The sequence below is a fragment of the Delphinapterus leucas genome, chromosome 21, assembly GCF_059928025.1.
Source record: "Delphinapterus leucas isolate spDelLeu-1000000601 "Yukka" chromosome 21, BTC_Dleu_Yukka2, whole genome shotgun sequence".
In the NCBI taxonomy this organism is placed as follows: Eukaryota; Metazoa; Chordata; class Mammalia; order Artiodactyla; family Monodontidae; genus Delphinapterus; species Delphinapterus leucas.
The window spans coordinates 30839236-30862361 of NC_143149.1; the positions used below are offsets into that span (position 1 = coordinate 30839236).

The window sequence follows — 23126 nt, forward strand, 5'->3', positions numbered from 1 at the left end:
CAGATGTTTCTGGAAAAAATCAAATCAAAGAAACAAAAAAAAACTTGGGTTTACAAATTCTGTAGAGCAGAAGTATATATTGTGACAGTATTAGCTGTCTTATATTAATTAATTGATATACCTGTAGTTCTGTAGTAAAATTAGACAACTTTTATTAACCATTAAAAATGTAGCATTTCCTTTTTCTGTATTTCTTTTAGAATGGTAACCAAATAATACTGTCAAAAGCCATAATTTGGAGAAAAGATATTGCCAAGAAACACACCATTAACTGGCCTGGTTCAAGAATTTTAAAAATCTGCTTTTCTCTCCTTTTGTGATGGCTTAAAACTTTCAATTTCAAAAACAAAAGTAAATCCTGTGAGTGAAAGTATGTCGCCTTGTGTCGATTCATTCTGTTCTCGAGCCCAAGTTTGTGTGCCCGATGCACACTGAGGCCAAACAAAGGGAAACGTCAGTGTTTGGAGCAGAGAAAGGTTTATTGCAAGGACCAACCAAAGAGAACAGACAGCTCATGCTCAAAAATGCCAACTCCCTGATGGCTCTTGGGGAAGAGTGTTTATAGGCAAAATTTGGGGCAAGGGCTGCAGGGTATGGAACCTTCCCCTGATTGGTTGGTGGTGAGGTAACAGGGTGCTGTTCCAGGAATCTCAGTCATCAGCCTTTCCTGCCAGTGTGGGTCCACATGCTTGTGCTCAGCCTGAAGTGACTTCCTGCATCTGGCTTGAGGGTGCCCTAGTTCCTGTTGAAGAGCTCAGTCATACGCGTCAGATGGTTCTGCACATCCCCGAAGACGAACGGCACTAGGCCCCATGCTGCACTGTTGTTTCTTCCTGCCTTCCCTGATTAGTAACTGTTTGAATACGCCCTTTGGAGCTCAGGGAAGGTCTAGGAAGCTGAAAACCTTTTTCTGACAAACTGGAAGCTGGGGACACGGAAAGCCTTTTGTGCCCAGGAGGGCCCACAGGGGGCCTTCTACCGCCATGATCCTCTAGTAGGAAATAAGCAGGTTGGCCTCTTTCGAACCTGCGAGGCTGTTGCATCCCAACGGAAAACTTTCCATTGTGCACTCCGGCCACCGACTGCCCTCAGATACCCATGGCCCTGCTAATCGCTCCTATCTCAAGAGAGGACACCTAGAATCTGCACCTCTGCAATAGTTCATGATTCTCATCCCCTACCCATTCCAAGCTTCAGGATATTGAGAGGAAGGGTTGCTAGACAAGGTCAGCCCCAGAGCCCTCAGAGAGTCACTAGCATCCATTCTATCTTCAAGGAATTGCTCACACTGAGTTCCTGGTCATAGATAACTGTCCTGTCTCCAAGTGTTACTTCCCTGCCCTCGTGGAAATTGAGCTCTAGAATATATCTTTGTCCTTTGAAGGAACCCAGACTTGCTGCTCTTTCCTGACTGAAGCTGAGCTTTTCTGGGTGACAGTTTCTTGCTTCAGTGCCCCCTCTCTTCATCTCCCTCTTCCTGAGATGGGTGCACTTCTGCACACCTCAAAGCATTATTTGTGGATTAGAGATCCATCAGCCTATCTGGAGTCTAATTAGGACCTACAGAATTTCCATCAATATAAATGAAGGTGCTCCTGGGTCAGGGGTGGGAGCATCTCATCACAAAGACCAAGAGTTTCCTTTTCCAAATGAGCAAATGATGAATGGATACACAAGATGTGGTCCATCCATACAATGGGATAGTATTCAGCCACAAAAAGGAAGCACTGATATTGCTACAGCGTGGATGAACCTTGAAACCGTTATGCTAAGTGACTAAAGCCAGTCACAAAAACCATGTATTATGCTTTTGCATGAAACATCCAGAACAGGGACATCTAGAGAGACTAAGATTAGTGGTTATTTACTTGTGAGAGTTGGGGAGGTAGGGGTGGGGATTGAATAGCTGGGGTGATGGTAATAACTAAAGGGTAGAGGACTTGTTTTTGAGATGAGGGAGCTGAAATTGACTGTGGTAATGGTTGCACATATCTGTGAATACACTAAAAACCCTACAGTCATTCACCTGTGTGCTTTAAGTGGGTGAACTCTGTGGTAAAAATAATACACATCGGGATGATTCTACCATAACTTTCCCTCACCCCCTTTGCCACTAACTTATTTGGGGCCATTATGATCACTGTCCTGCCTTATTTAATCATAATTTCTCAGGATCAGTTTCCCAGGAGTACTACCGCCTAGCAGGTCCAAGTTTTAGACCTGAGCAGAGTTTATTTTTGCAACTATTGGTATAACACATCCTTGCTGTGGAGTGTACTGGGATAAAGGAAGGTGTGGGTGAGTGGCAGGCAGAAGTTGAGGTAGGTTTTGAGTGTGAGTAGCTTAAGATATTTGTCAGAAAATTCAAAGACAATTATATGTTCTGTCTTCTGCAGTGGTGTCACTTTTCCCCTCTGAGTTTGTCTTGCTGGCCTCCCCATTTCTAATGCTTCCTTTTTACGGTTCTAACAGTAACTGTTAACAAGACACACTTAGGGTACATTTCAAAGTTTTCTTTCCCTTTCCTCAACAGATTATAATCTAACATTGTAAGAATAGGCACACAGTTGAAGAATTGTGCTTTTTATTTCCTTATCCAGGATCGAGTTCAATATTCTTTATTTTTGTTTGCAAAGATTTTATTAAGTCAGCAGTAACAATTTAAGTAGAAAATTTCTTGTAAAAAATAGTAAATATACCTATTTTCCTCTTTCTCTTCCACCACAGTAAATAAACGTTGTCAGAAAACTGTAACATGGAGAAAGGAAATTACCAGAAACTTCCCCAGAAAAGCAAATAATGCTTATTTGCCCCTTTATCCCTACTGAAGCATTTAAAATATGGGATCATATGTATAACTGATTCACTTTGTTATAAAGCAGAAACTAACACACCACTGTAAAGCAATTATACTCCAATAAAGATGTAAAAAAAAAAAAAGACGTACACTTAGTCACCACAAACCAGCTGTGCGCAGACCCTTAGGCTTTTGTCTGCTGTTTCTTCTCCCATCCTCGAGTGCCCAGTCGCTCAGGATGCCCAAGGATGAGCCAGCACAGCTGAAAGCGACTGCGAGGCCCTGGTCCTCACCCCCAGGGCCCGGGGGCCTAGCGCGCTGAACCCCTGACTGCTGCTGCCCGCGAGCCTCACGGCTGCCCAACGGTCTCTGACCTTGGCCGTGCTTCCAGCGCCCCGCCCAGCGATGTTCCTCCTCGTTGCCCTGCTTGCTGAGCTTGGAGGGCTACACGCCCTCCAGGGTAAGACCGCGGAGCCTCGACTTCCTTCTCCCTCCTTTGGCTTCTGAGCAGGGCTGGGCTCTTCCTGGGGAGCAATTCCTGTAGCTCTGGGACCCCTACCGCCCCTTTCCCCGATTCCCTGCTGGTGCTTTCCTCCCACACCCCACCCCTACGCCACCCACCCCTGACCAGGGCAGGGGAAGGAAGATGTTAGCCAAGGAGTCCACTCTCTGCATCAAGGGTCCAGTGTCTCAGCAGCTGAGGGTCCTTCTGGGTCACCCACTCTGTGGCCAGAGGATATACGAGGTTCGGCACTGCCCTGGATGTATTCCTCAGAGACCCGAGAGAAACAGGTCCCAACGCGGTTATGGAAACGAACAGGATGGTCCTATAGAACTGCAATGGCTAATTTCTGTTCACTTGTTTGTATCTTAGCCATTTTCAGTGTGCCATTGAAAATCTATTGAAATCTGTGGACCAAGAAGGAGGGTAAACACATGTAGATAAATTGACTTACAATTGTGGACCCCACCATGGACTCAAACTTAAGAACCCAAGCTTGACTGAGAGCACTGTTGCAAAAAATCCCATTTTCTTACTACAGATTCTGAGGGAATATTCCTGTATGTCACAGTTCCACAGAAGATGAGGTCGAATGAGAGTGAAGATTCAGAGAAGCAGGTGAATGATCAAGGATATTAGTTTTATAATTTAAAAGTTTAAGACGAGTTTTCTTTACCTTTGTATTGAATCAGATCCTACTGATTTGTATTCACTTGCAAAGCAACATATTTTCATTGCTAACTCTTGTGCCCTTCATCTCTTAGGCTCTTCTGACCTATTTTTTCACAATTTTCAAGAAATAGTAAACACTTTTCAGGAATCATACTTGTAGAAAAAAATCAATATTAAATAAGCATGACAATGAAATTTATGAAAAAAATTATTAATGGCCTCTGTTAAAGTGACAGAGAAAATGGTCTTGAGCAAGGTTTAGACCTGCAAGTTTTGACCCAGAAGCATCAGACTTATTAGAAGTAATGCCAAAGAAAAAAAAGAAAAGGAAAAATTAAAATGTCACATTTGCCTGATTATGATGAAAACATTGTCAGTAAATAAATATTAACTGGAAAAAAAAGTTGAAAACTGCGTACCTGCTATTAAAAACTGATTAAATTGAAGACACTCCATCTTGAATATTTTCTTGATTAATATACTTCAAATTGGCATAATTATAATGTTTTAGATTAAAAACTAGAAGTCACAATACAGGGGTTTAGATTTTCATGTGGTTAAAGTGGTGTGGTCAATATATAGAAACCCTGGGAAAATTTTTCAGTTTGAAGGAACAATTTTTGGAATAAGGGTAAGTACAAAAATTAAGACTCCATTAACTCTATTTTGACAGACAGTACTGGAACCTATCATGATTCTCTTCTACTGCTGAATCACTGTAATAAAACTTAAATGTGAAATTGTACTTGAAAATCACAGTAAAATAATTTCCTTTAGAGAAGCATTTTCATATACTAGTCTCATTTAATTCTCACATTAACCTTTTGAAATGTTACATATATTTTCTTATATATATGAGAAAGAGGATTACAAATGTTCAGTTAAGGGAGTCAAAGTTATAAGTTTAGGACATGGAATCCAAACTTTATGACTCTGATTCCATTATAAATAAACTACTTTCTGTTGAAAAACTGTTTGCATAAAAGTTTCTTCTCTTTTTTTTCTGATTTACTTCTGTTTGTATGTATATTGTCATTGCATGATCAGTTTAAGCTTCAAGTTGTTTACTTCAGTTATCACAATGATGCAGGACATGAAGTGTTTTGAAATCTCTGTAGAGTTCACTACTGGTAAATGGTCTGTTCATATTTTCTATTTCTTCCTGGTTCAGTCTTGGGAGATTGTACCTTTCAAAGAATTTGTCCGTTTCTTCTAGGTTGTCCATTTTGTTGGCTTATAGTTGTTTGTAATACTCTCATGGTCCTTTGTATTTCTGTAGTGTCAGTTACAACTCCTTTTTCATTTCTGATTTTATTGATTTGGGACCTCTACCCTTTTTTCTTGATGAGTCTGTCTAAATGTTTATCAGTTTTGCTTATCTTTTCAAAGAACAAGTTTTAGTTTCATTGATCTTTCTATTGTTTTTTTTTGTCTCTATTTCATTTATTTCTGCTCTGATCTTTATGATTTATTTCCTTCTACTGACTTTGGGTTTCTGTTCTTCTTTTTCTAGTTGCTTTAGGTATAAAGTTATGTTGTTATGGTGCATTCATCTACGTGTCTGTTTTTATGTTGGTAAGATACTGTTTGATTACTACAGCCTTGTAATATTGTTTGAAATCACAGGGTGTGATGTCTCTGGCTTTGCTCTTCTTTTTCAAGATTGTTTAAGCTATTAAGGTTCTTTTGTGGTTCCATATACATTTTAGGATTGTTTTCTCTATTTCTGTGAAAAATGACATTGGAATTTTGATAGGGATTGCACTGAATCTGTAGATCACTTTGGGTAGTATGGAAAATTTTACAATATTAATCCTTTCAATCCATAAACACGGAATATATATTTATCTGTGTCTTCTCTAATTTTATTCATGATTGTTTTTTAGTTTTTACTGTATACGTTTTTCACCTTCTTGGCTAAATTTGTTCTTAAATGTTTTGTCTTTTGATGTTATTGTAAATGGTATTGTTTTCTTTATTTTCTTTCTGGTAGTTCATTGTCAGTATATAGAAACACAACTGATTTTTGTATTTTGATCTTGTGTCTTAAAATTTTACTGAATTCATTTATTAATTCTGATAGCTTTTTGACGTAGTCTTTAGGGTTTTCTATACATGAGATCATGTCATCTGCAGAGATAATGTTACTTCTTTCACCTCTTTTGTTCTCTCTGCTCCAGAGCCAGTTCCTCTAGTGGCAGCTGTGTAAGGTGGGGCACTAGATGTGTGGACAAATTTCATTGAGGGAGAAGCTGGAGAATTAGCTTTATAGTTGGGATGAGTCAGAGAGAGAAAGCACAGGGAATCCCTCACATCTGTTCAAGTCCCCAGATGACTACTATTTATGTACCCTGTCAGCTCCCTGGTGCAAGCTATTTAGAAGCTCAACCCTCAAGCAGCAGCTGGGGAAGTATGCACTCAAACCCTTTCCACAGAGAAGTTGGGACCTTTGTGTTTTTTCCTGTTCCCTCTGCCCTAAGCCCAGGGAGGTGGTCCTTGGAAGTGCTTGCACTTCTGTATAAAAATCTTCTCTTAAGATGAATCTGGGGAGTCTGTGAATGCTGAGCCCCGTCAGGTCTCAGAGCTAGGTGGTATGGGATCCAAACCTTCAGGTGGCAGCATTAAAAGTTGAGGTTCTATAGCTAATATGTTATAATAAGTAGAAATGGAGTACGGCCTTTAAAAATTATGAATCACTATATTGTACCTGTAACATATAATATTGTACATCAGTATACTTCAATTAAAAAAAAAGGTTGAGATTCTAGATGTGTAGACAAGGTCCTATCAGGAAGAAACTGGAGACTTGGTTTTATTGTTGGATTGAGCCTGGGGGAGTCGTCAAGGGAAGTGCCCATCGGCCCTTTCAGGCTACTGGGAGGATCCCTATCAGCACCCACATGTAGTCTGATTAGAAGCTGGACCCTCAAGCTGCAACTGGAAAAGTGTGCAGTCAAACTCCTTCCAGGGAGAAAATAGGAGCTGGGTGCTTTTTGTCTGCTCCCTCTATGATGCACCCCGGGGGGGGGGGACTATGGGAAGTGCTCATGCACACATTTAAAAACTGCTTCTTTGTTTAATGGGGGTCTGAGGAATTAGGGATGTCAAGTCCCAGTGGCTCTCTGAACTAAGTTATTTGGAAGACAGTCCCTTGGGTGGCAGTCTTAAAAGTTGTGCTGCTGGATGCCTGGTCCAAACCTTTTGGTTCTGAGGGGCATACTGAGAGTTCGGGGTTCCCTCCTGATTGTAAGCACTTTGCCAGGGGTGGGTTTTGTGGTGAGTGTGTGTATCAGCCTTTCCTACCCATTTTCACAGTGGGTACTTTCTCAGTCACCCAGTGTTGAGGAGTCACTGTGCTACTTTCTGGATTTCTCTCACAGGGCATCAATCCATGTGAGGCGTATGTTTGGTGTATCTGTGGGAGGATAAGGCAGGAACCTCGTATCCTGCCATCAGACTGATTTCATATCCCTGTGTATAATTGTTTTTGATTGGATTAACCTTGCTAATTTTATTTGGTTGATTGCTTGATCTTGTGGTTTTCCTTTGAAATGTGCTATACTTTGTTTTGGCAGGCAATTAAGTTACTTATGAATCAGATAGACAATTTCATGCTGCCTTGTCATATCTTTAGGATGAATGTTTAGAGTGGCCCTTACTCTAAGATTAGTTTCTCCTTAACACTAAAATTTGACCCTTCTGTGATCTCTAGTGGATGGCATGAGTGTTCAGTGACATTCTTCTCCTCTGGTTGATCAGACCTTGAATATCTCCCAGCACTATGTGAGCTGTGGGTTTTATTCCTCAGCTGCCCAGTTGTTCTTTGCCCATGGTGTTGGACAGACCCTAATTTACCCAAGTGATTCTTACCATCTGGTGTTCATGCCGTTGAATAAGCTCCACCTATTGTTACCGACCCGGGCTCTTGGCCTTCCCCAATCAATAGAAATTGATCAGAGGCCAGACAAGAAATTCAGGCAAGGCTTTACTGACTGGGGCCCCTGCTGCAGCAGAGGAAGGAGAACGAACAACAGGTCCCCTTTCTTGCTCACTCCAGGAGGGAGGGCAAGCTTGTTCCTTCTATGGGGCGAGGGTAGGGGTGTGTCCATGGGTCAGGCCAGAGGGGGGGCTTAGGTGTTTTGCCCACCCCTTAGGTGGTGGTGTGTGCAGGGTGCATGCTCAGTACTGCCCTTTCGCTCCCAACACCCTGTTTTTGCTCCAGGCTCTTCAAAATTGGCAGCTGGAATTTGCCCCAACTAAGGCATACACGCAGTTTTTTTTTTTTTAACATCTTCATTGGAGTATAATTGCTTTACAGTGGTGTTTTAGTTTCTGCTGTATAACAAAGTGAATCAGCTATACACATAAATATATCTCCATATTCCCCTCCCTCTTGCGTCTCCCTCCTACCCTATCCCACCCCTCTATCCCACCCCTCTAGGTGGTCACAGAGCACCGAGCTGATCTCCCTGTGCTCTGCAGCTGCTTCCCACTAGCTATCTATTTTACATTTGGCAGTGTATATATGTCCATGCCACTCTCTCACTTCGTCCCAACTTACCCTTCCCCCTGCCCATGTCCTCAAGTCCATTCTCTACATCTGACATGCAGTTATTTTTAGTCCCATACAGTTTCTTTGTATTTTGTTGCTCCAGGAGAGGTGTATCCAGGATACAGGATATCCAGGTGTATCCTTTGCACTGCAGCAAAGGGTCCCAGGTCCCAGCCTGTCTCACTATGAGTGTGGGAAAGACCTGTGACTTCCTTCTAACCAATAGGATATGGCCAAGTGGATGGACGTACCTCTGTTGATCACATTGTGTTAAATGGCAAAGGGTGGATTTCAAGCCTACGTTGTTCTATTATATAAAATTCAATTTAGCTAGACACTTTCTCACCCTCCTGATGATCTTATAAAAGCAACCTGCTTTACTGTGTACCGTGTACACTCCCTGTTCCTGGATGCCATCATGTCAAGGTAATGAGGACCATTATAACTTAGTCCCTGTAGTATCAGAGCTCGTAGTCCTGGAGCTGCAGCGTTCCTCCCTAGCTTCATTCTCTCAGGTCTGTTTTCCTCCCAGTATATATGTGAAGCATTGCAAAGTGGCTCTAGTGTTTGTTAGTATGTATATATGTATTTATAAACTTGCTATTGTTTCATTATATTTGGTGTAGAATGTAAGCCTATAGCCATGCCTCATTCATTTCGGCTAAGGATGAATATGTTTTTTCTAAATATAAACAATTAAAATCTAGTATTAATAAATGGTAAAATTATATTTTTTTCAAAATATAGTTTTAATTTATTCTTTTCAAAAGCCATCCCTACAGTAAATTTATCACCCTCATCCTGAATTTATTAGAAAAATTTTTAATTTTTACTATTTAGAACAATAAATTCTGAAGAATATATTCTTTTTTAAAATGGATTGGGTGAGTCTTTTTCGACTTGAGTGAAAAATACTCTTTTATTTTATATATTTATGATTTACTAAATCGTCTTTATTTGCTTTATTTTAGGTGACTTATATCATTACAATTGATAAAAAACCATACACTCTGCATCTCAGGAAACAGTAAGATATGATTTTCCCTTAAAGCTGAGAATTTACTTTTTTAAAAATGTTTTTGTACACTATTTAAATTCAAGAATGCAGTGAAATGTAGGCTGTTTAATTAGTCAATTTTTCAGTTTAGGATTCATTAGGTCTTGAATATGAAGTCTATGAGAACTTTGCATTTGTATATTCCAGCTTGTTATTTTCAAATTAAGAAATAAGTTACGTATAAATAAGAGTATAAAGCCATTGAACCCAAGAACTGCAAGCTGTGTATCAAGTATATCCGATGTGAAATCAAACATGTGTACATATCATGTGGTTATTGGTGGAAAATTTAACTAGTGGCATACTTTGTATGGAGGTATTAATTACATATGTATTTATTTTTAACAACTTTATTTGGTAAATTATATATATATATAAAATCATAAAACTCTGAAATGTATAATTCAATGATTTTAATATCGTATTACAATTATCAACCATAAATCAGTTTTCGAACATTTCATTCCCCACCTAAGACCCATATTTAATCCCTGTCATCCGCCACTACTCCAGGCAACAAGCAATCTATTTCCTGTCTCTTAATTTGTGTTTTCTCAACATTTTATATAAATGGACTCAAACAGCCTCTTCTCTGCCTTTATCTTTGAAAATATATATTTATCACAACTGCATTTTGTCTGCCTGCATCTTTGTAGTTGAACAAGCCTGGAGAAAATTGTCCTCACTTAATTCATGACTATTCTCTTGTAATTCATGATCCTTAAACTCATGTTGGCCTTTAATGTCGCTACCATTCCATTAAAAGTGTTTTTTGATAAGATCATCCAAGATCCTCATGTTTCTAAACGCCAGTTATTTTTTACTCTTCATTTTTCTTGACCAATCGGCCGCATTTTGTATAGCTGAGCAGTGTCTCCTCCATATAATAGTTTCTTCATTTGGCTTCCAGGGTACCGCAGAATCCCGTGTTTAACTCTTACCACTGTGCTCACTCTTTCTCAGATTTTGTTTTGTTTGTTTGTTTTCTAGATTCCTCCTCATCTCTTCAGTCTTAGAGTTCTCCATGGTGCTATTCTTAAATCTTGTTTGTTTGTTTTTTCCCCTAGCTATACTCAATCACCCAGTTATTTCATCTACTCCTATGGATTTAATACCATTTATGTATTGATTACTCCCAAACTTGTATCTCTCCTTTTTTCCTCTCCATATTCATTTATTTGACTACTTATTTGATAACCAAGAGGTTATGAGAATTCTCATATTTAATGTGTCTAAAATGTACTTCTGATCCTTTTCCAAAATTTGCCTTTCCCACAATTATCTCAGTAAATGGCACCTCTACTCTTCCAGTTTCTCAGAACAAAAATGTTAGGGTCATTCCTGACATCTATTTTTTTTCTTTTGTTTTCCCCCCACATCCAATGGATTATTAAATCCCATGCGATCTGCCTTCAAAATGCATCCAGAATGGGACCTCCACCACTGCTGCAATCCTAGCTCGAGCCACCGTCATGTCTTGCCTGGATGACTGTAATAACCTAGCTGATCTCTCTGTTTCTGCTTATTTGTCCTACAGATGGTTCTCAACACAGCATTCAGTCTGATTCTATTAAAATGCTGGTCTGACCCGTCCTCAATCTGCTCAGACTCTTTCAGTGGCTTCTCATCTCGGTGACACCATCTCTTACTGTGGGCTCTTGTTTTCACACTTCACCACAGGCACTGCCCCCAGATGTTCTTTGTAAACACAAAACATATCTCTGCCTCAGGGTCTTTGCATTTTCTCCTTGCTTTGGCCGGAATAACATTTCTGTGCAAATCCAAGTGGCTTGTTTTCAGGTCTTTACTTATCAGTTCAGTGAGCCTTTCCATGCCATCCTGTCTACATTTGCAACCAACCTCCTGCCACCCTGGGCCTTATTTATGATCACCTAATGTACTAGCGTATGTGTCTCTCACTGCCTTGAAGATCCGTGGTTTTCTCTTTTGTTTACTGCTGTATCCCAGTGCCTCGAAGAGGATCTGTCAGATCATTGACACTCAGTAAATCTTGTTGAATGGAGGCACAGGCAGGCACACACATGAATATCTGATATGGAGGATTCAAAATCTATTCCAGTGTTAAGAAATCCTAAACTCTCTGAGTCAATAGTTCTATGAATTTACACTGTTATGGCATGATAAAATTACTCTAGTTAAGGAATATTATTATATGAATCATATATTTCACTGTTATTTTTATTATTTTAATGTTTATGTTCATAATAAATTCATGATTCAATCAGTTTTTTATTTTTGTTTTTCTTAGCTCATTCGTATCCCAGAACTTTTTGGTTTATACATATAACGAAACTGGATCTTTGCATTCTGAGTCTTCATATTTTAAGGTAAGACCCAGGTGTCTTAGACATTTATTATCACACGTTTCCTTATTGAAGTGGACATATTATTACCACTGGGATATGTTTGTTCCATGTTGGCAGTTTCATACAATTTTATTCCACATTCCATGTATGATAGAGATGAAATCCAGACCTAGAGAACACTCATGGGCACCTAGGTGGTACAAAGTAAAGAGAGTTGTCAAATACTTATTTTCCTTGAAAATCAACTTTAGTAAATCTGTATGATACACAATCTTATTATTTTCAACTGTTTTAATGTTTTGAATATTTATAATGTTTGCCAATACACTTTTATGCATAAATAATTTACTTATTTGCCACTCTGTACTGTTTTTCAGATGCATTGCCATTACCAAGGATACGTTGCAGATTTTCCAAATTCAGTCGTGACACTCAGCATCTATTCTGGACTCAGGTAATAGCATTTTAGAGGCTATTTATACGTGAAAACTTAGGATATGCTTTAAAATGAAACTTAGTGGCCGCAAAACACAAATCTGGGATATTTAAGGAGAATTCAAACCTGAACGTTCTCTTCATGATGGCCTTACTTTTATTAATAATATTAATAAGTAGACCTTAGTCATGCCAATTGAAATGAAATCACTCAAGGGAATCCTGACTGGAGATATTTTCAAGATATTGAGCAGAAAGAGATAGATGCAGTAAAACAGAACAAACACCCCCCACCCGAATCCTTTAGAACATCTCCCTAGATGTTATTGTTGTATTATCTATCAGTTATCTGGAACAGTTATGGAAAATGACATTAATTAGTTGCTTAACTAAGCACATATTGTATGCTCTCAGTGTAGGTGTACTTGGCATCAGATGTAAAATGACTGATTGAGAAGGTACCTCAGAGGTAAAAGGGCAGGGATAAGTGATTTTCGTCATTGATAGTGGCAGGAAGAAGGTGGTGAGTTTATCAGATGAAGACAGGTCCAGAGCAGAGCAAAAATCTCTTCCTAACTTCCTTTTGCTTTTGGTTGCCTGATTTCCAGAATTTGCTCATATCAACTCAGAAAACTGACATCCTCTGAATGTGGTTTTCCTGCATATTAGTCTTTTTAGATCTCCACTCTATATATCCATTTTCTCTAATTCTAACCCCTGTAAGAATAGGAACTTTTTATCCTTGGAATTCTCAACAAATGTCTTGGTTCCCAGCAAATACTTGGCCTTAATTAATACATCTTGAATGAATGTGACTACTATACAGAAAATACAAAATACTTTTCAGTATATTTAGTTTTTTTAATACATGAGAAAAACTGACGCAGATGTGGTCACTCAGTCACTAATGGTAGCTGAAAAAAGGCAGGGAGAGAGAGTGGGTTTAACACATGTGCCTCACTATGGTTTCTCATTTCTTACAACACTTTGGATTATAGGTCTGCTGGGATCATAGGCAGGATTTTTATATCACTGCTTTCTTAATATTCAGGGGATTTCTTCAGTTTGAAAATATCAGCTATGGAATTGAGCCATTGGAATCTTCAGCAAGGTTCGAGCACATAATTTATCAAGTGAAAAATGACAATACAGATATGCCAATGTTAGCAGAAAATTACAGCAATATTTGGCAGAAAGACGAGCCCTATAAAATCCATTTAAACTCACAGGTAACTGAGACAATTTGGATGTTATGACGCACTATAAAATTACTTCTGTAGAATTGTGTTAATCATGAAAAGGAACTACTTAGCTGTTGAGTAGTAATATAAAATTTGGTATCTTTTTTCTACAGCAGCAAATGAAACATCCATGTTCCATCTAAAATACATGGAAATATGCAATAATGTGTGTCAAGCTTATTGTTGTATGATGTATAATGTAATATTTCTTGTTTTCCATTTTTATTCCAACAAAAATGCATATTATTGAATAAAATTTAGGAATATAGGAAGAATAGTTACCACTACCCTGGTAAAATTACTTTTAATATTTTGACATATAGCTTTATGTACTACTGGGACATATCTTTCTAGAATACTTAATCATTTGTATATTAATAAACTCTCTTAATTTACTTGTAGGCTGAATATAGAATTCTTTCTTTCATCACTTTGAATATTTCAGTTCCCCGTCTTTTGGACTCCATGGTCTCTGATGAAGAATCAAAAATTATTCATCTTATTGAGGATTCCTTGTACATGATGAGTCCCTTCTTTGTTGATTCTTTCAAGAGCCTCTGTCTTTGCCTTATGACAGTTTTCTTATGATGTACCTTTGAGGGGATCCCTTTGAGTTTATCCTACTTGGAGTTCATTGAGCTTCTTGAATGTTTAAATTAATGTTTTTTCATCAAAGTTGGGAACTTTTTGGCCATTAGTTCTTTGAAGATCCTTTCTGCCCTTTTATCTATCCCCTCACTTTCTGTTACTCCCATTATATGCATGTTGGTGTGCTTGAAAGTGCCCTACAGGAACAGAACAGGTTCTGTTCATTTTTCTCCATTCTTTTTTCTTTCTCTTCCTCTAACTGTATAATCTCATCTGACTTTAAACAGGTACAACAAGGGAAATCTTTGTGGTGATAAAATAGTTTTGTATCTTGATTGCAGTGCTGGTTATATAAACATACACATGACACTATGATGTAGAGATATACCCATACACACTGTACCAGGTCAATATCCTGGTTTTGAAAACATACTATAGTTTTGTAACATGTAACCACTGGGGGAAACTGAGTGAATAATATATGAGATACAGTGAGCTATTTTGGCAATATTCTATGATTCAATACTTATTTTTTTTAAATGAACACAAAGTTTTACAAAAGGAAATAAAGATAACCTATTAAAAACAAATGAATTTTGAAGTTCATTTTATTGAAAGTGACATCTGACATTATGGTGAATAGTATTATAAGTTTGTTTTAAAACATAGGTATCAAAGTTACATTTTTTATTTATTATTTTGAAAATAAGAATATAAATTTGGAAAGGCAAATAGGATAAAAAACAATGCTGTTATTAAAATATGAAACCTACTGTGCAGAAACATACTCGAAATTGGTTATGGTGCACGCATAATTTATAATTATACTCAATCAAGCTGCAATGCAGAAGACATGGTTGTTAACATTGACTTATATTTTTATACAGGCACAGTAAGGGTAACCAAAATACAGAATACCTTTAAACTTAATGTTGACCACAAAGGAAAAATGTCAGCATCTCAGTATATACATACATAAGATGCAGGCGTAGTTTGCTTCCCTATGGAAATATAAACCTAGGCTCTACTGTCAAGTCCAGTTTGTTTGTTTGCCTGTTTATTTATAGTAAGCTAAGATATTTTATGACAGACCCAATCTTTGTATCCTCCTTACTCTTCGATTTAGTTACCAATGCACTTGGGTCAAGGAAGAAATTTTGGTTTCTTTAAAATATCTGTGTGTGAAATGGTATCTCAATGTGTTAGAAATATAGCTCATGTAGAAATTACCATTAGAGTACTAAATGACGATGTAGTAAATTGTTGATTCATAGCTGACTGACTTGGCACAATCAAGGATTATTACCTCATATCAAGTGGGGCATGCAGCCTATGCTCTGGAGCTACAGAGCTATTCACTTTCTCTTACGCAGTATTAATAGTGAATACCTAGACTCCCACCTTTCTCTATCAGGCTCCCTGGGATTCCCTTAAACCTGGAATCTGTTTTCAAGTAAATTTTCTGATTTACAATTAATTTATATTGTTAAGTCCTCTTGAGGGTCTTATATACATCCTTTTTGCTTCCTTTACATGTCACTCTCTGTGCTTAACAAATTCAAAACATGTTAACATTTGATAAATTCTCCTTTCAGGAAAAAACTCTTTCAGAACTATTACCCCAGTATCTAGAAATGCACATTATAGTGGAAAAAGCTTTGGTAAGTCAAACTCTCCCCTCCTTCCCTCACTCTCTCTTTTCTTTCTTTCTTTCTTTCTTTGCTTAATGTTTTATTGCTATCACCTAGAGAACACCAGCTGAAATGTTAAAACTTTTCTGAGTATTAACTTTATGAAACCAATTTATGGAAATGTTTAATATTGTTAGCTGTCTTACAGGTTTCTAAATTAATATTTCTAATGATCATGGAAAGGTAGCTACACTTTTTGCTAAATGTTGATAGAAAAATTAAAACACGGAATTGCCAATTTGGGGTAATTTACCTTTGAGACTCCAGACATTTTTATTTAATTAATTAATTAATTTATTTATTGAATTTTTTTTAAAAAAGAGATTTCCCTTTTTATTTTTTAAAATTTATTTATTTATTTATTTATGGCTGTGTTGGGTCTTCGTTGCTGTGCGTGGGCTTCTCATTGCAGTGGCTTCTCTTGTTGCGGAGCACAGACTCTAGGCACACGGGCTTCAGTAGCTGTGGCTCGGAGGCTCTAGAGCTCAGGTTCAGTAGTTGTGGCGCACGGGCTTAGTTGCTCCGCGGCATGTGGGATCTTCCCGGACCAGGGCTCGAACCCGTGTCCCTTGCATTGGCAGGCGGATTCTTAACCACTGCGCCACCAGGGAAGCCCTATTTTATTTATTTATTTATTTATTTTTTATTGGAGTATAGTTGATTTACAATGTTGGGCCAATCTCTGCTGTACAGCAAAGCCACTCAGTTATACACATATAGACATTCTTTTTTTCTTATTGTTTTCCATTCTGGTTTATTACAGGATATTAAATATAGTTCCCTGTGTTATATAGGACCTTGATGTCTATCTCTCTTCTTTCTTTAAACATAATTAAAAATTTCCTTAACTTCAAAGACGTAATGGAATTTTCTGATTATTTTCAAATATAAATATTTAATTCTAAGTGTGACTTAGATACGATTAGAACCCCAAACTAGCCTAGGATGCCCAGTGTTGTCTGCCTGCGTCCTCATCCCCAGATTAGGCCAGGGTCTCTTTGGCCACACCTCCTAACTGCCTTGCCCTCTCTTTAACCAGCTGTAGCCTCTCTGGTCACAGTGTTTTCTTTGAACGTATCAGATATTTACCATCTGACCAATTCAGTTAATATTTTTCCATCTTTTTTGAGGCATAATTGATAAATATGATTGTATATAATTAAATTGTACAATGTGAAGATTTGATGTACATGTACATTGTGGATTGATTACCAAGATCAAGATAATTAACACATTCATCACCTCACATAGTTAACTCTTTTTTCTGTGTGTGTGTGTGAGTGTGTGTGTGTGTGTGTGTGTGTGTGTGTGGTGAGAACACTAAAGATCTGCTTTCAACTTCCAAGTATACAATACCATATTATTAACTCTAGGCACTGTGCTGCACATTAGACCCTCAGAACTTATAACTGAAAGGTTGTACCCTTTGACCTACATTTCTCCATTTCCGCCTCTGGAAACCAAAATTCTCTTCTCTGTTTCTATGAAATTGGACTTTTTTTTTTAGATTCTACATATAAGTGATACCATACAGTTTTTGTCTTTCTCTGGCTGGCTTATTTCAGTTAGCATGATGCCTTCCAGGTTTCTCATGTGGTAGCAAATGGGAGAATGCCCTTCTTTTTAATGACTGAGTAATATTCCATTGCACATATATACCACTTTTTCTTTGTTCATTCATCTGTTGATGGGCACTTAGGTTGTTTTCGTATCTAGGCTATTGTGAATAATGTTTCAATTGTGAATAATATTTCAGTAAACATGGGAATGCAGATATCTCTATGAGATACTGATTTCATTTCCTTAGGATGTATACTGAGGATTGGGATTGTCAGGTCCTATGGTAGTTCCTTTTTTAATTTTTTAAGGAACCGTTATACTGTTTTCCATAGTGTATGTACCAATTTACATTCCCACCAACAGTGCACAAGCGTTCCCTTTCTTGACATCCTCACCAGCATTTGTTAGCTCTTGTTTTTTCGATGATAGCCATTCTGACAGGTGTGAGGTGATATCTCACTGTGGATTCGATTTGCATTTCCCTGAGGATTAGTAATGTTGAATACCTTTTAGTGTACCTGTTGGCCACTTGTGTGTCTTCTTTGGAAGAATGTCCATTTGGTAGACATAATATCTTTTGAGTATCTACCTAAGAGTGAAATTGTTATATCATCGGGTTAGTGTATATTACTTTTAGAGGATATTGATAATCTCCAAAAGTGACTATAACAATTTGTTCTTCCATATTCTCACAAGTAATTGGTATTGGTAGTCTTTTTTAAATTGTTGCCATTCTGGTGTATGAATACTGAGAACATATTGTGGTTTTTATTAGCATTTACTTGATGACTGAAGTGCAGCACAGTGAATAGGGGCAGTGTTTTATAACTCTGAATGGGATATAATCTATGAAAATATTGAATCACTATACTGTACACCTGAAACTAATATAAGATTGTAAATCGACTATACTTTAGTTTTAAAAAATGTATTTATGAGTTTCAGAGGAAAAATTCTTTCTTTTTTCCTTTACCCTATTTCATCTTGTTCTTTATCAAACATTTTTGAATCATTCATTCCACATAATCTTCACTTTACATCATTACAATTTCTGTCTTTTTTCCTAAAGATTTATTTGAGCATTTTGATTTTTTTTAATGCTTATGTATTTGCTTCTTCTTTAATTACTAAGCATGCAATGGGAAATACTGTGGTTGATTCCCTCTGTGTTATAGAAAATGTCTACCTCAAGAAATCCCTTTATAATACAGAGGGATCTGTGAAGTTATTTTAGTACTTCTTGAGGATTTCAGTTGTTTCTGCTGGACAATGTCTTTAACATATATAACAAGTGAGAATCTATGTTGAATGCCCAAGTATGATTTTTTTCTTTTTGTTGTTTGTTTTCATTTATTGTAAATATTATCATCTTTATGTTAGTATGCTTTAAATTGTCTGACAGATCCTATGGTTTTCTTGCCTGGTATCACCAAGATATATTTGCCATAAAAAAAAATTGCTGTCACTCACATTTTTTAAAGAATCATAAAAATTTCTTTTTCAGCATGATTATATGGGATCAGAAACGATGGCTGTAATGCAGAAAATTATTCAGCTTATTGGCCTTGTCAACACAGTAAGTTTTAACTTCTTTACATTTACAATTTTATAAAAAGTCACTGAAAACCTTTCCATTATATCATGACAAATTAATGACTTAAAGCCCTTTATTTGGTTTAATATCCAAAGTAATCAAGTAAACTTTTTCTTTATTTTTTGTACTGTTTTGATGTAATGATTTATGTTATTTGAATAAATATACTGTAAATCTTATTTTTAGATGTTTAGTCAGTTCAAATTGACTGTGATACTATCCTCCTTGGAATTGTGGTCAGATAAAAACCAAATTTCTACTAATGGGGATGCTGATGATTTATTACAAAGATTTTTGACATGGAAACAGGACTATCTTATCCTACGGCCCCATGACGTAACATTCTTACTTATGTAAGCACAATATTCTACATTAATAAAGAGATATACATAAAGAATTCCATTAATTTTATAATTTAATGCCTTTATTGTGTTCTTCAGCTTTCTGTAGGCCCCTTGGAAAATGTTAAAGAAAACATAGCTGTTGCCATTGAGGTGATAGTGTGGTTGGAAATATAATAAAAATAAAATAACCTGAATCACTTATATGACAAAATATTTTGGAGTATAATTTATGCAAAAAAGTCTGTCTTTCATGAACTTTTATGATATCATAAATACAGACAAGCCTCAGCTTACTAATGATGTAAAATTGACACTATTCAGTTAACATTACCTTGTTATGTGAATACATTTCATGTCTACTGTTTGATAAAGAAAGATTTGAGTGTTTTGGTTACATTTAATTTTTAAAAATTCTTATCTTTAGAACAGGCAAGATTTCTTTTCTACAGATTAAAAATCCCTTTCGTTTTAACTTTTAGTGACCAAAACAGTGAATGCTGAATAAGGGAAACTGAGGAGAATTTGAGATAAATAAAATTGTATCAAGTCAAAGAGTTAGTTTAGGAAAGAAAACTGGCATTAAAGTGAATTACAGTTTTCAATGATTTGAGCACCTTGTATAATATATTAGATATTATTCAGATAAAAAATTATATGTTTGACAAATTATTTTAAATTCTATGGGAGATTTAATTTAATAAGTAAGCTAGTAAATTGTTCTGAGTAACCATGCTAATAAAAAAGCCATACTATAATGATGTAGTTACAGGAAACAGCCTAAATATGTGGGAGCAACATTTCCTGGCACAATATGCAATAAAAGCTGTGATGCAGGTATTGCTATGGTATGTAATTTGTATCCTTCTTTACTGTTTTTTTTTAACTTTATATTGTATTTTAAAAGTATTATTTTACATAGTTAAGTAAACTTGATTTTTTTTCTCTATATCTCTATCATTATTTTGTTGGGACACCATTATTTTAATCTCAGAAAGTTGTTTTAATCATAAACTTCAAACATAGGGAAATATGCTAGGTATTTCACCAGCTAGGTATAATGGATACTAACTTTGCATCAGATTTTTAGAGGACATAAAACCTTAGAGAAAAGTTAAAGCTTCCTGTTATGTCTCCTTCAAATTCAAGAAATAACAAAAGTCATGATTTCATACGTGCCATTTTTTGCATACTTCATACTATTGTTACAAATATATGTATCCATTAGCTATATATTATTGTTCAGCATTTTTCTTTATGTATCATTTCAGAACTATTTTGAATAGCTTGTTAAAAGATGTATACATGTTGAAACATATAACTCTACTACTATTATTTTTTCTTGCAAAATTTTTATCAAGTAACACACATATTATGAATAAAAATCGTTTTACAAGACATACTGAAAACAACTAAATCAGTCCTTTGCATAATCTATACTCCTTGAATCCTCTTTCCCCTTTTTTTGTCAACCTCTCCCTCCTGGCATACAACTTAATGTCTATTTCCTTTCAAATGAAAGTTTTATTGAAGTACATCATATATAGAGAACATTGCACAAGTCATAAGTGTATAGCACAATTAATTTTGGCCAAGTCAATACATAGGTATAAACATCCCAGAGATCAAGAAATAAAATCTTATCAACACTTCAGAAGAATCATGCTTCCTCTCACTTTCAACGCATACCGAAGAAAACCACTATCCTGACACTTAATCGCTGGTTAATTTGATCTTTCTTTGAGCTGTCTGTAAATGATATAATAGAGTGTGTGTTCTTGTGTGTGTCTGCCACATATTTGCTCAAAATTACGTCTGTGATAGTTATTCATGTTTGTATGTGTAGGAATAGTTTGTTCATTCTTTTACTCTATATTTCTAAATAATATGCCCATTAAATTTCTTGAGTATTCAAATTTAGGCATTATCTGTTGACTTCTTATGTTGAAGTCCGAATTTAACATCCTAATAGCTCATCATTTCTACATTCTGCCTCTTCTATTCTTCCTCTCTATAATTATACAGATTATTAGAATTGTGTTTAATTCTCTGATGAGGCAAATAATGAACTGAGATTGTCGCCTTTATTGCATAACTTTTGGTTCTTCCCAAATTAGTAGTTACATCATACTGTTTTTGTCCAAATTCTTTAATTAAGTTATAAATTGCCTCCACTTTCCTACATGATTCAGAAATTCCTTTTTTTTTTTTAACTCTATAGATGTATCTTTTTTTTTTTAAACCAATCTACGTTGGACTTTTTGCATAGCTGTTTAAGAATCTTCTGTCTTGTCTCCTTTGGAATATGTGTATCCTTTCCTGGCTTGCTTACTCATTTTGGTTAGAATACACACTCCTATAATTTACTGAAAAAGTAGGTGGGTAGTAACTTGTTTGGGAGTTGCGTCATTGAAAATGTAGCAATTTTAGGGCTTCCCTGGTGGCGTAGTGGTTGAGAGTCCGCCTGCCGATGCAGGCTGGGCCCGTGGGCCATGGCCGCTGGGCGGGCGCGTCACAGCAGTGAGAGGCCCGCATATAGCAAAAAAAAAAAAAAAAAAGAAAGAAAGAAAATGTAGCTATTTTAAAAGATTGGTTAATTTTGGTTTTGAAATAATTGCACCTTGAAATTTTAAAAGTCCTCTCCTTTTACTTTCTCTTTAGAAATTTAACACCATTCTTAGTCTCACTTATTTGTATGTGGTCTGCTTGTTTTCTCTGCAGAAACATTTAAGATCTTTTTATCATTGCGAGGTATCTTTTATCATCCAATATGCTTGTTATATTGATGCCCTTTCAATCTGGATACTAATTTACGTCTGACCTGAGAAATTTTATTATATCAATATTATTTATTTGCTGATCTTTTTCTTTCCCTTTCCTCTCTGGAACTTGGTTAATTATATATGAGAGCATTTTGACTCATCATCTATTTTTTTCCTCTTATTTAAATTTTTTCTTTTATTTCTACATCCTCTAATATTTCTTAATATTTATATTGTGGATCAGTCCCTCACTAGGTGCTCTCAGATCCATTTTCTGCTTATTACCTGCTCTGATTACATCATAAGAACAATATATTCCCTGGACTTCTTTGGCTTCTGGCTTTTGGGTATGTTCAGCAAATGTGGATGATTGGAGAGAGGAAGGGAAGTGTCATAGTGTCTTTACATTCTGGCCTTGCCTGGAGCAGTGCCCCAGAACCATTGCTTCCTGGTCGTGTGAAACACCCCCTCCCTCTGCGCTTTTTCCTCCTGCTTATCAGCACTTGTTTCTGAATTCTAATGACAGTTCCTCATTCATACATCCAACCAGTCTTGGCGTTGGTAGCAACATTCTGCTTTTCTAGTCTCAGAGTCACCTCATCATCCTCTCTTGCTTCAACAATAATTTGTTTGTTACCTGTTACTCATTTGCTTTTATTAAATTCTTCTTGGATCCTGTGGTGGCTTTAAAATAATCTCTTTTTTTCTTGTAACTACTAGGCAAATATAGCTGAGAATCACACCCCAAATTAATTGTTCATGTTGCAGAATTAAAAATGCAAGGTGGCACCAGATCTGTTATTTTATAATTAGGGTATTAATTGGAAAGGAGTGAGACTTTAGATTTGGGATGGTAACATTGGATGAACCAAGCAAGATGAATCTGATAATTCGAAAACCCCAAATCTGTCTGAGGATTTTTTTGTAGTAGCTGATCCTCATCTGCCTGGTGAGGTGAGCCTTCTAGCTTCTCTTGCTTAGAGATCCTCTAATGACATTATTTGAGT

General features: G+C 36.6%; 2 protein-coding genes across 2 annotated transcripts; both read left to right on the forward strand.

Annotated features, from left to right (window-relative positions):
- The first annotated feature begins 2902 nt into the window (after positions 1-2902).
- Positions 2903-14042, forward strand: ADAM18 (ADAM metallopeptidase domain 18). The gene is made up of 6 exons (XM_022571271.2): positions 2903-3257; positions 3841-3917; positions 9495-9550; positions 11850-11928; positions 12285-12361; positions 13394-14042. The coding sequence occupies exons 1-6, from the start codon at positions 3203-3205 to the stop codon at positions 13596-13598; spliced, it is 549 nt and encodes a 182-aa protein (XP_022426979.2). The 5' UTR covers positions 2903-3202; the 3' UTR covers positions 13599-14042.
- A 605-nt stretch (positions 14043-14647) lies between these two features.
- On the forward strand, positions 14648-20242 carry LOC149744455 (disintegrin and metalloproteinase domain-containing protein 18-like). Its single transcript, XM_089903784.1, has 3 exons — positions 14648-15832; positions 18927-18998; positions 19203-20242. Exons 1-3 carry the CDS (start codon positions 15737-15739, stop codon positions 19371-19373), a joined length of 339 nt encoding a protein of 112 aa, XP_089759910.1. The 5' UTR covers positions 14648-15736; the 3' UTR covers positions 19374-20242.
- Positions 20243-23126: the final 2884 nt, after the last annotated feature.

Bases quoted from the DNA above. Each gene is read 5' to 3' on its own strand.
- ADAM18 (XM_022571271.2), top strand. From the start codon at position 3,203: ATGTTCCTCCTCGTTGCCCTGCTTGCTGAGCTTGGAGGGCTACACGCC. The intron at 3,918-9,494 runs GTGAATGATCAA...GCTTTATTTTAG, and splicing joins GTGAAGATTCAGAGAAGCAG to GTGACTTATATCATTACAAT. The intron at 11,929-12,284 runs GTAAGACCCAGG...ACTGTTTTTCAG, and splicing joins CTGAGTCTTCATATTTTAAG to ATGCATTGCCATTACCAAGG.
- LOC149744455 (XM_089903784.1), top strand. From the start codon at position 15,737: ATGTTAACATTTGATAAATTCTCCTTTCAGGAAAAAACTCTTTCAGAA. The intron at 15,833-18,926 runs GTAAGTCAAACT...TTTCTTTTTCAG, and splicing joins TTATAGTGGAAAAAGCTTTG to CATGATTATATGGGATCAGA. The intron at 18,999-19,202 runs GTAAGTTTTAAC...TCTTATTTTTAG, and splicing joins TTATTGGCCTTGTCAACACA to ATGTTTAGTCAGTTCAAATT.